The following is a 12,723-nucleotide window of genomic DNA, read 5'->3' on the forward strand; positions in this document are numbered from 1 at the left end:
TGTAGCTGGGGATGATGGGAGTTGTAGTCCACCAACATATGGAAACCCAAGTTTGGGCAACCACTGGCCTAGGCAATTCTGCAAGGTGGCATGTTGCAAATCCCGGGCGCCAGGGAGCCGTGGCACCTAGACTAGGATATTCAGAGGTAGGGCTATTTTAATAAAGCCGTTATTTGTCCCTGGCTGCAGCCCAGTTCTAAGCATGTAAGGGGGATAAAGAGAATCCACTGCCCCCCTCCACGATGCCTGTCATAAGTCCAGTAATTCTGTGGAGTGTCTCTTGTCGGGCTCCTAAACTTTGGGGCTGACTCCTAGTCCCAAAAACAACTTGTTAAGGCCTCTTAGAATCACTGATGCATTTTGACGTGCCGTGTGGTGATCTTGCTGAAAAGCAGTCTTCTGGCTTTTTATAGCACCGGCTTGTTTCCCCCAATAGGAGCTCGTGAAGCTAGGCAGAAGTCCTTCTGCCAGAGACTGAGCTGGTTTTACAAAACAGCTTTCTGAAAATAAAGGATACCGGTGTAGAGCGACGTGTCTCTAAAAACTCTCTCTCTCTCTCTCTCTCTCTCCCTCTCTCTCTCTGCCTCTTCCTCGGTGCCTCTTCTCTCCCCCGCTGGCAGCCTGATATTGCCCGCTATTCCGACGACATCATGCCTCTGCTTCTGCGCTACCTGGAGGGCGTGGAGCTGGCTCACACCAGCCACTTGGCCAAGGCCTACTATGCCTTGGAGAACTTCGTGGAGAACCTCGGTGAGGACCCCTGGCCAGTCTGGCCACCTTTTCCCCACAGGACCGTCTTGGCCGGGCCCTTTAAATGTTCCACTTCCTTTCAAATGGAAGTCTAGTCCAGAACTGACCAGCCTGCGTCTCTCCAGCTGATGGACTACAGCTCCCACAATCCCCAGCTGCAGTTGTGTCTGGGAAAGGATGATGGGGATTGTAGTTCAGCAACAGCTGGAGAGCCTCAGGTTGGCCAGCCCGTTCTAGTCATTTTACTGGTGGTGTTGTGAGGGGGAAATGCAGGCAGGATTCTACCCAGTGTCTCACGAAGAAGGCGCTTCGATCCAGCCTTCCAGTGTGCCAGCCAATGAGTGTGAAGACCTGGGGATCACAGAGAAGCACCATTACCCAAGAAGCTGCCACATCCTGAGTCACACCCTTGATCCATCTCGCTCAGTATGCTCTACACTGACTGGCAGCAGCTCTGTAAGGTTTTGGATGGGCCTGGAGATGCTGCCAGGGGTTGAACCTGCGACCCTTTGCATATAAAGCAGGTGCTCTGCCCACAGCCCCATTCTCTCGTGGGTTATCCTTCCCACATGCTCCAGAGGCAGGACTGTGCAAATTAGGTTATTTGCTTGGGAAGGAGGACCCCACCCAGTTCTTCCAGTCCTGTGATCCAGCTCCAAAGATGGCTCCTCCTCTTTCCAATCCGAGGTCTTCTCTTTTGACTCGCTAATTCCATCGGCTTTTCCTTCTCTCTTAAACAATTTGGGTGGCTCCAGCCAGCACGAAGAGAGAGTGACAGAAACCTCAGGGTGTCAACGGCCAGTTGTGGTGGGAAGAGTTAGATCACTGCAATAACTTAGAACAGAAACTGGAGTGTTAAAATCACAGGGAGTCAAGATAACTGGGGAATGGAGGGAGGCCGAGTATGTTTCCTCTGCAGAGTAGCATATTTATCAGAAGGATGGGTGTGCAACCAGAGCTAAGGGCTGCTTGTTGGGACAGAAATCTGGAGCGGGGAGAGCTGGTCTTGTGGTGGCAAGCTTAGCTAAGCAGGGTCCACCCTGGTTGCAGATGAATGGGAGACTTGATGTGTGAGTAGCACTGGAAGAGATTCCCCTCAGGAGATGGAGCCGCTCTGGGAAGAGCATATCTGGGTTCCAAGTCCCCTCCCTGGCAGCATCTCCAAGATTCGGCTGCTGAGAGAGACTCCTGCCTGCAACCTTGAAGAAGCCGCTGCCAGTCTGTGTAGACAATACTGAGCCAGATGGACCAAGGGTCTGACTCAGTATATGGCAGCTTTCCTATGTTCCTTCTTCAGATATCGCTTTCCTGTCTTGTGCTCTTCCTCTATATATGAAAACTAAACCAAAAGCAAGGGGAAGCTCTGCCAGCCTTGTTTCAGGGAACCGTGGCCTGCGGAGGATGGGTACCTTCCTGCCGCCCCTACTCCCGTTCCTCATCAAATGGCTTCAAAAGCCTCACTGCATGTGTGCACGTCGGCAGGTACCCTGCCACCCCAAATGCTTACAAAACGGGGAGCGCTGGAGGGGGGGGGAAGCGGCGGGAGGGGTAAGTACACCCTCCCCCGCCCTTAAAGATCCACCCATCCCCAGTGCCAGACCGGCCCCAGGTCCAGACCGGCCCGGAGGCCCTTAGAATGGGCTCCGGACCAGTCCGTGCACAGCCCTACTGGAAGCTCCCTTCCCTTTCTCCTCGAGGAGTCCGCGCAAGGAGTTCTCTGTCTGTGATGCCACAACATGCTGTCTGGGGAAGGGAAGCTCCGATGTTCCCTGTCCTCGGCCGAGGCCCGGCCCCGCTGCATCTGACATCGGATGCCGGGGGTGTCGCTTGGGCGCGTGGTTGTGAATCCACCCCCGCAGGACTCTGGCCTTGGCCAAGTTCCCTCTACCCCTCCTTCACAAGCAGTAACCCCTGCTCCTTCCTTTTTTTATTTTTCCTTTTTAAAAAATACATGTTGTTAATCTTTTAATACACTCTGCCTAATTTTCGAACTAAGAAATTGCTCCCCCTCTGGGCGTTCTGGCTTTTGGCGATGGCCCTCTGCCCCCTCGCCACCCAGTGATTTGGCTCCGAGCTGGCCAGCGTCTCCTCATCCCTCCTCCTCCTCCTCCTCCTCACAGGAGAGAAGATCTCGCCGTACCTCCCTGCCCTGATGGAACGGATGCTCATGACCCTGAGTTCCCCCGGCAGCCCCCGCACCAAGGAGCTGGCGGTCAGCGCCATCGGAGCCGTTGGTATGCACACGCCTGGCCTGGCCGGCTCTTGCCTCTGGGGCTGATGGGGGGCTGGAGTCCCACAGCTCCTGGTTGGGAGGACCCCTGGCAGGCTGGGCTGCAGAGCTTCTTTTCCCCTCGAAAGTTGCCAGTGGGTGGCAGGGAGGGAGGGCCAGGGCGTCACGTTGCCAGATTCCCGGGTTCTCCTAAGGGAAGTGAGAATGGTTCTCTTCCCCAAGACTCGTAGATCTGGCTCAGGGTAGATCTTTGTACTTGTGGGAGCTCCTGGCTCCCTGCCCCCCGTGCAAGCCTCACCTTGCCCCCCCCCCCTGTCTACAGCCCAGGCTGCCCAGGAGGGCCTCCTGCCGTATTTCCAAGCAGTCATGGACCACCTGATGGGTTACCTGCTCACCACTCGGGAGGACCTTAGGCCCGTCCAGATCCAGTCCATAGGTGAGTAAGCGGTTGGGCCTTTTTGGAGTTTACGGGTTAGATTTAGCGTTTACGGTTTGTAGCCTCCTCCAGGCAGGGACCTGCCTTAGTTTGGCTTGGGTTACTCCATAGAACCTTGTGTGCAGTGTTAGAGCTGCCGCCGCTGTGCTTGTGATAACTGTTTGTGGATATAGAGAGAGAGATAGAGAAATAGATAGATATTGGATGTTGCACATTTGTTTATTTATTTATTTATTTTTAAACTTTATTTGCATATTTTTATACTGCCCAAAACTTGCGTCTCTGGGTGGTTTGCTTTTGGACATGAAATCTGCGTCCTTAGCTGGTAAATGGGAGGAGTACCGTATTTACCCAAATAGAGGGCAACTCTGAATGTACCCATATTAACCAGAATAAAGATGTCTCTAAATTTAAGACGAGCCCCTTTAAAAAAAATAAATAATAATAATAGAGGCTACATACAGGTTATACCCTTATTTACTCAAAAGGAAGAGGACTCTGAATTTAAGATTGACACACACACCCCACCACCACCCAGGCTTCTAACACAAAATAACTTGGAGGAAACCTAGTCTTGGATTTGGGTAAATTCAGTAAGACGATGGCTCAAAAGATAGCGCTGAAAGAAAGAGGATTCTGAATTTAAGTCAAGCCCAGCCCCACTGCCCCATTTAACTACAGCTACAGCTACAGCTGCTGTTACAATGGCTACTGTTTAAATGCCGCTTTCCAACAAATGTTTCCAAAGCAGTTTACGTAGAGAAATAATAAACCAATCAGTAAGAAAGATCCCTGTCCCCAGAGGGCTTACAGTCCTCTTACAGTCCCTTAAAGCAGAAGATAGACACCAACAACAGTCACTGGAGGTAACAGGGAAGCACTGCAGGAGGGGGAGGGGACGGGTTTCACCTTGAATCCAGGCCAATACAGTATAAAGTTGGGGTGAGGATGGTCCGTGGCTCTCCCCAGGGCCTGCCCACCTGGCCCCCTTTATTTCCCAGCAGCCCCCGCCCTTGGCCTTCCACCCTCTGCTTTTCTTTCCAGAGACTTTGGCTGTCCTCGCCAGTGTCATGAAGAAGGACGTCTTCCTGCCGCTTGCTGAAAAGTGCTGCCAGCTGGGGCTGGACCTCTGCGACCAGGTGGATGACCCTGACTTGAGGCGTTGCACGTAAGTCAACTGTGCCCCTTGAGCGGGACAGCCTGCAGGAGAAGGTTAAGAACCTAAGGTTTAGGCTGGGGGGCAGATTGCTGTTCATCGCCAGAGTGGAATCCTAGTTCCCAAGTGTGGCCTTGTTCCAGTGGGTCCTTTTATCCATTTGCTGTCAATGTATGGGTTACCGGCTTTGCCAATTAAGTCTTTGTCTTGATAGGTACAGCCTCTTTGGCTCACTCGCGGCTGTGTTAGAGGACTCCATTGCTCCGTACCTGCCTCGCATCACCACCTTCATACTCTATTCCCTCAAGTCCACCGAGGGCATCGAGGTAAGAACAGCTTCTCCAAAACTTGCCAGGAGCCATGAGGACCAGCAACTTTGCCTTTAAAATGGGATGGCGGGGGGCAGCGATTGGGAATGGGGCCATGGATTACTGGTAGAGCACCAGCTTTGACTGCCGAAGGCCCCAGGTTCAGTCCCTGGCAGCTTCTCCGGACAGGCCTGGGGAAGACTCCTGCCTGAAACCCTGGACGACTGCTGCCTGACACTGCCGATCAGAGCTGCACAGCTTCCAGCTGTGGTTGGGCTGCGTTCCTCCACCATTCCTGACTGTTGGCCCTCATGCCTGGGGATGATGGGAGTTGTCGTCTGGCCACAGTGCTGAGCTAGACGGGCCAGTGGCAGGGGCGTAGCTACCGTTGCCCCAATGGGTTCAAAGACCCCGGGCCGCCACACCCCATCGACGCCCCCTTCGTTTGACGTCCGGCGCAGTGGGCGTGGCTAGGAGGGCCTCCAACGGTGGGCTGAACCGGGGCTGCCGGCTTCCTACGCCACTGACCAGTGGTCCGGTTCAGTAGAAGGCATCTTCCTGTGTAAGCAATATGGAGAAAAAGAAATGGCAGCAGAGACTGGCTTCTCTGCTCACCCCGCAAATCGACAGAGTGGAGTCCTCTCTGGAGGAGTTTGTGGTTTTTTGAAGCAGTGCCCCCCCCCCACCCCTCCAGTTTGAGTGGAGGGAGCTCGTACCGTCAGTTCTGCGGCTGCAGGCAAGAGGCTGGACGGCATCTGTTGTTTTCCTCTAAAGAGGAGAAGAGCAGAGGAGACGGGGCATCTGTATCGAAGCGGGAGTGCTGCTGAGACTGCCCCCGCTTTAAGCGATCGCAGCACCTTTTGAGAACGTATTTGGGCGCGAAGGCTTGGGCTTTTTTCTGGAGCAGGAACGGGGCTGGGGTGGGAAATACGTCCATGGCACCTTCAAGACGAAACGCTGATTGTGACACCAGCTTTTTTGGACTAGAGCCCACAGATGCATGACCATTGGCTGATAAAATGCATGTGTGCGGGTGGGTGTGCGGAAGGATAAACTGTCAGCATAGGGGCCTGTCATGGAACTAAACAGTTCCCTTGGTTTGTTGCCTAGCGGTAGTCATAGGAACATAGGAAGCTGCCATCTACTGAGTCAGACCCTTGGTCTATCTAGCTCAGTATTGTCTACACAGACTGGCAGCGGCTTCTCCAAGGTGGCAGGCAGGAATCTCTCTCAGCCCTATCTTGGCGATGCTGCCAGGGAGGGAACATGAAACCTAGATGCTCTTCCCAGAGCGGCCCATCCCCTGAGGGGAATCTCTTACAGGGCTCACACTTCTAGTCTCCCATTCATATGCAACCAGGGCGGACCCTGCTGAGCTAAGGGGATGAGTCATGCTTGCTGCCACAAGACCAGCTCTCCTCCAGCTAATCCAGGCAAAGGTAGCAAGAGAAGGAAGTTTATTCTTGATCCAGAAGGTGTGAACTCAGGATCAGGGTTCCAAGGAAAGACCCAGAAGACAAAACTTAGTTAGAACTTAAAATAGCAGGGTAAGCAAGCTCAGTTACTTCGTCATTACTATGGTTATACAGGAATGCTAATTGGTTACATGCCAGCAGCTTCAAACTATCTTTTCAAGGTCTCTGGCTCCTTTTGGCCGCCTGGGCCCACCCTTATCAGCCGTGCCCCCGTTCTCTTGAGTTGCTTGTTTCAGCCTTTCTCACGGATTAACCATCTGACAAACACTCGCCCTTGTATTTTCTCTCGCTCTCCATCGTGCTTGCTGAGCCTTCAAACTGACGCGTGCGCAGTCTAGTATTTTACATGGATGGCTGCTTGGCATAAGTGCAGCCATTTTACTTTCCTTTCACAGGCCAAAGGACCAGGCATTGCAAGAAGTCAAAGTCTGCACTATTTCTATGCCAGCTCCAACATATACAGACAGACCTCATGCTTATTTATAGGAGCAGTCATTAAATATAAGCACAGCCCTGCTGAATCAGGCCCAAGGAAGCCCATCTAGTCCAGCATCCTCTTTCACACACTGGCCCACCAGATGCCTTTTGAGAAGCCCACAGGCAAGCAGTGAGGGCATGCCCTCTCTGCCCCTGCTGTTGCTGCCCTGCAACTGACACTGAGAGGCATTGTGCCTCTGAGGCTGGAGGTGGCCCACAGCCACCAGACTAGTAGCCATGTCCTCCCATGAATTTGTCTGAGTCCCTTTTTAAGTCATCCAAGCTCGTGGCAGAGAATTCCATAGATTAATCATGTCATTGGTAAAGTGCTACAGCAAGAGAAAACACCCTTAATCCTGACTGAGTCCTCAAAAACAGCTCCTAATTTGGTACCTCTCTCTCTTCTCATACAACTTGGCGGTTCATAGTAAGGCCCATATTTAGAGCCACAGAGCAGTTGGTTTGGTAGATGATTGAATTGAAAGCTCCGGTTAATGGGGTCTGGGGAGAGCTCGTTTTCATTGCGGGGGCTGCCGGGTAAAGGCCCACCTCTTTATTTAGGCCTGTTTTTGGCTTAGGTTTGCTCCTGTAATGGGGAATGACAAATGCCATATTAAGCTGTGTCTGTAAAACATGAGTGGTAGCTTTTGTTGTTGTCGTTAAATTCACAAAGAGAAGAGTCCAAGGGCTGGCTTGCATGTGCCACGGAAAAGGAACCTAGGAAGCTGCCTTCTGCCGAGTCAGACCCTTGGTCCATCTAGCTCAGCATTGTCTACACTGGCTGGCAGCGGCTTCTCCCAGGTTTCAGGCAGGGGTTTCTCCCAGGCTGCTGCTAAGGACTGAAGAACCTGGAACTCCTTGCATGCAAAGCAGATGCTCTTCCATCGAGCTACAACCCCCTCCCTGCTTCCCTCAGTATTTCAAAACACTGCTTGAATTCAGTTTTTAATGACATCAACGTTAGGTTTAATGGGTTTGAAAAGCAGGTGGCTGGTTGATTCAGATCGTCTGATCTGCTAGTTTCCCTTGTGGCAAAAGCAGCCCTGTGCCAGGACATTTTGGGCCGGCCCTGAAGCTTGGATCAAGATTGCCGGGGCAAACAGCAGAGGCCCCTCGGTCCCTGCCCTGCTTCATGGGTCTCTTGTTGGTCTCCCTTTCTCTGCCCAGCCTCGCTACGGCACTGGCAGTTCTTTCCTTCTGTTTGACGACGAGGAAGAGGAGGCCGAGGTGGAGGGAGACGAGAGCCTGACCGACGACGAGGAAGATGATGACTCTGAGATTACAGGGTACTTAACCCAGTCACAGGCAGCTCCGACAGGGCAGGGTTCTCATACTTGGCTCTCCAGATGCTGTTGGACTACAACTCCCATCATCCCCTTGGGCATTGTGGCTGCGGATGATGGAAGCTGTAGTTCAACAGCATCTGGGGACCCAGGTTTGAGAACCCCTGCTGTTATGGAATTAAATTATGGGAGCAAACTGTTGGGGATGATGTCCAAGATGAGAAGGGAGAGTACAGAACAACAACAACAGCAGATATTTATATACCGCTTTTCAACAAAAGTTTCCAAAGTGGTTTATATAGAGAAATAATAGATAAATAAGATGGCTGCCTGTCCTCAAAGGGCTCACATTCTAAAAAGAAACATAAGAGAGACAACAGCAACAGTCACTGGAGGGATGCTGTGCTGGGGGGCGGATGGGGCCAGTTACTCCCCCCCCCTGCTAAATAAAGAGAATCACCACTTTAAAAGGTGCCTTTTTGCCCAGTTAGCAGAAACCCGTCTGAACTCCTCCTTTTTTTTTTTTTTTTGCTTTCTGGGCCCCTGGAAAGCTGCAGGAGGCTTCTTTATTTTCTGGCAGAACCGAACACCAAGATGGTGAACCTTCTGGTAAAGTTGCCAGAATGGCTTTGGTCTTTAAAAATTAAAAATTAAAAACCAGCTCCTTGGCTTCAGCTGGGCCTAAGCCCTGGGGGGGTGGGGGGCGGGAGGAAACGAAGCGGTGAGGGGTGTCTGTATGGCCAGGGGTCCAGAGAGAAGACCAGGAAAGGGGTCTTGCTCACCATGCTGGGAAGGGTCAAAAGGCCCTGGAAGAGAGGGAGCAGCTGTCCACGCCCTCTGCCAAGGACCAGGAGCAATGGGGAGAAAACCTACAGAGGTAGATTTCGGTTACATGTGAGGTAAGGGGGAGCCTCTCCTTGGCATGCTAAGTGCAGTGGGCTTTGCAGTTTTCAGGAGGGGCCCACTTTGGTCAAATGCCTTCAGTGTTGGGGCGGCTTCCCACTGTGCTGGCCTCTGCACAGCACTAGGCTTTCCTCAGTGCTGGGAAGGCTGAGAGAGAGATTTGCATACGGAAGAGTATACATTACCTGTGCACTCTACCTATTACCTGTGCACTCTACCTGCATCCGAAGTGGTGCCGTGTGGGCCTGAGTTAATCACCACCGCATGAACAAAACTTTAGAGAATGCTTTAGGAATTGGGTCTTGTCTTTAGGGCTTAGATCTGTAGTTTGAGGAGGCGGCAGTCCCATTGTTTTTTCCTCCCCCCCCCGCCCCCTTCTGCACAGGTTGAGTGTGGGAAATGCCTTTATGGATGAAAAGGAGGATTCCTGTGTAGCCCTGGGAGAGATCGCCACCAATGCCAGGTACCTGTGTGTCTGTGTGTGTTTGCATACTTTGGAGAGCGCAGCCTCACTTCCTGAGGAGGCCTGGCCCAGCTCACTCCAGCCCAGCTACACTCAGTAAAATCAGCAGCCTAGCTCATCTGGGTCGCTGATTCCACGTGATGTAGTGGAGTTCAGGTGGGGAGGGTCATGCCTTCTCAGGGAGTGAGGTCATAAGGGGTTTGCTTAAGCCCGTTAAAACCGAGAGTGCTCTTTAGGGGCTGGGTAAAGAAAAATAACGCTGGCCAGGTGGAGGTGCCCTTCTGACCGAAACATCTGATATTCCTTCCGGAACACGGTGGCCCTTGGGTATTCCTGATGAAGGGACTGGTGTGGTTCCTTGGGGTTGTGTGAGCTCCCCTCCTCTGCCTCACATTGAGGCATCAAAGGGTTCTGTGAAGCATGAAGGACACCATCTTGCTCACTTTACTGACAGTGGTACGTTCATTGTTGACACCGACTAACTCCTAGAAGATGGGGAGGGAGGCACAGCTGGAGAAGGACAAGTCGTGAGAATGGCTTGCAGCCCGCCCTAATTGGTTTCTGTCTCCGTCTTAGTGTGGCCTTCCTGCCTTTTCTGGAAAGCTCCTTCCAGGAGGTCTTCAAGCTGTTGGAGGTAATAATGGGCCGGAGTTACGACTCCCCAGTCCCCCCGGTTGGGTGGGCAGATGGCGAAAGGGGAGGCCTGCTGGGCAGAGCAGAGAAAGTCCTTGGAAGAAAAGAAGGGTGCTGTCTCTGAAATGGGCCTCATCACTTATTTGGGGGGTGGGTTTTAAGATCTCCTTATCTGTCTGATGGGGAAGGGCTAAAAGGCAACATTAAGCCAGGAGATTTCGTCAAAAACAAAGGAGATGGGAGAGGAAAGGATCAGCCTGGGTGGGGAGGAAGAGCCAGCAGATCTCCAGGCAAGAGTAAGCCCCAGCCGACACACTTTGGGGATGGTAAGTGGGATAAAATATGGTCGTTGAAGGATCTGGAATAAGGAGGCTTATGCTCTATGGGCACCATGAAAACAAACTCCGACACGCTCTCTCTTCCTGTCTGCGTTTCAGTGCCCCCTCATCAATGTGAGGAAATCCGCTTTTGAAGCCCTGGGGCAGTTCTGCATCTCTCTGCATCGGGTTTGTGAACGCGATCCGTCCGAACCCCACAGCGCTGGTAAGTGGGAGTGGGCAGGACGGGGAGAACATGACTAAGCACACAGAAGTTGGTACGGAATTGCAATTTTATTGACAGGGGTGGGAACCAGTTTTCTCCCTCGGTGGGGGAGTGTATCCAGAGTCGGGTTGCTCCTCCCACCTGCTCCGAGACGGGCCAATCAGCAGAATTTAACATGGCCTTATGGGAGGAGTTACCCCCTCAGCCTCCAGTTTTTGTCCTGTCTCACTCCAGAGCAGGTGCACTTTTCTTTTAGGCTCGGTGCCTCAAAATTTGCTAGGCTCTATTCCTTAGTCTTCCTACCTTGGCCCCACCCCCGCCTTTCCTCGTGTTTCCTTGTGTAAGATCGGGGGGAAGGGAGACAGAAACACGGCTACACAAACTCATCGGCAATGGCAACCTGCGCCACTGGTCCACTGCGATGGGGCTCCTTCCAGCATGGCTGCTCGCTCCTTTTGCACCAAGAGTGAGGTCTTCCCCTCTTTCTCCACATCGGCCTCCACATTGGCCTCGGTGTGTTGGGCAGCATAGTTGGCAGCAACATGTCCCACCACCACAACTCGCCCTAAGGAGATGAGATTGGGCTGCACAACCTCTCCAGCCCCCAGACCCACGTTGATGCGGTCCCCCACTCCTGATGCCCCTCAGACCACGGTTCCAGGGAGCTTGGAACCCGAGATCAGAGAGGAACTGGTAGACCTCGGCCAGGGGTCAGGGCCTCAACCGACCAATGGGGTCAGTTAAGTGCACCAATCAGCTGCACGCCCCCCCTCCCGACGGGGGAAGAGGCAGAGGAAGATGAGGAGGAAGAGTTCCCTCCCCCCATCCAGGCACTACTCAGACGCCTGGTTTCGGAAGAGCTGCGCAAGGGACCCCTTTCCCCGGTTCCCACCAATCCTGTGCCGCAGCTCGAGGCCTCTCCGTCCCTGCCTAGTGCTCCGCCCTGTAATATCGATGGCATTTGTGATGAGGGCGCTCCACTGCTAGAAGCTGCTCTGCCCATTCCTTCAGAGGCATTGAGCTCAGTTCTCCGACCCCCTCCCAGGTCCAGGCTGGGACCTGATCCTCCCGCCCTCTCACCCCATGGTTCGCCTGCTCGTAAGGCACCAACCCCATTGGATGCCCCAGATGGCATGGAACAAGGGGAACAATCCGATGGCTTTGTGTCGGACAGCAAGAAACTGGAGCTGTCGGAGGGCAAGGCGAGGCCGTCCCAGACCAGCTCCTCTCACCTGTTCCCTCAAGCAGACTTCCCTGTCCTCAGGCATAAGGCACGTAGGACCCTTAAGCTGGGAGGGGTTCTCCCATCTCCCCCGATCAATCCCAGAGGGGAGCTGGAAGTTCTCCCACTTGCGCGGGGACCCCAGGTGGTTGTGCCACGACCCCAACTATGCCTGAGTATTATTCAGTCACGGGAAACTCTCGGCTGATTGGCCCTGCCTTGGAGCAGGTGGGAGGAGCAACCCGGCTCCGGATGCGCTCCCAACCGCTGACCTTCCAGGGGAAGGCCGACGATGCATTCCCGGCCAACGAGCAAACGGGGTACATGATGTGCGGGAGGTGGGGCTTCTTGGTTTCTTCATGGGACCTTGGGGACCTTCTTCCCCAGCTCTCCAGAAGCTGCTGTCCATGGTGCTGCAGGTTTATACCAAAGGGATCCGGGAAGACAAAGAGCGCCAGGTGGCAATGGCCGTCCTGGAGATGCTGGGCAAGCTGGTGAAGTCCTGCCGACAGGAGGCCATCCGGGAGCCTGGCCAGCTGGCCGAGCTGTGCCGGGTGATCCGGGAGGTGCTGGAGAAGAAAGTGAGTGTGGCGGGACTGTGAGGGAGGGATGCCTCTGTTGCGGGATTCTTCCCCTTCTGGAGCACAGGCTCCCAACCTCGGGTGCCCAGATGACGTGGACTACAACCCCCATCACCCCACACTACAAAGGCGTTTGTGACGGGGGTGATGGGAGTTGTAGTCCAACGTCATGTGGGGGTCCGAGGCTGGGAAACCCTGGGGCAGCCAGATCCCCCCTCGACCCGAGCTTGTGTCGGTGAGGCCTGCTAGGCACTGGGGGGAGG

At 53.7% G+C, this 12,723-nt stretch overlaps 1 protein-coding gene across 1 annotated transcript in view; it reads left to right on the forward strand.

Annotated features, from left to right (window-relative positions):
* IPO4 (importin 4) overlaps positions 1–12,723 on the forward strand; it is a 36,110-nt gene that overhangs the window by 13,783 nt on the left and 9,604 nt on the right. The window contains exons 14-23 of the mRNA XM_053265144.1: positions 621–750; positions 2,871–2,984; positions 3,303–3,416; positions 4,461–4,584; positions 4,787–4,898; positions 8,000–8,118; positions 9,404–9,481; positions 10,058–10,115; positions 10,552–10,657; positions 12,267–12,460. Coding sequence (XP_053121119.1) covers positions 621–750; positions 2,871–2,984; positions 3,303–3,416; positions 4,461–4,584; positions 4,787–4,898; positions 8,000–8,118; positions 9,404–9,481; positions 10,058–10,115; positions 10,552–10,657; positions 12,267–12,460 — 1,149 coding nt within the window. The remainder of the gene's footprint in view (positions 1–620; positions 751–2,870; positions 2,985–3,302; positions 3,417–4,460; positions 4,585–4,786; positions 4,899–7,999; positions 8,119–9,403; positions 9,482–10,057; positions 10,116–10,551; positions 10,658–12,266; positions 12,461–12,723) is intronic.

Source organism: Hemicordylus capensis, chromosome 6 (genome assembly GCF_027244095.1).
Source record: "Hemicordylus capensis ecotype Gifberg chromosome 6, rHemCap1.1.pri, whole genome shotgun sequence".
Lineage (NCBI taxonomy): Eukaryota > Metazoa > Chordata > Lepidosauria > Squamata > Cordylidae > Hemicordylus > Hemicordylus capensis.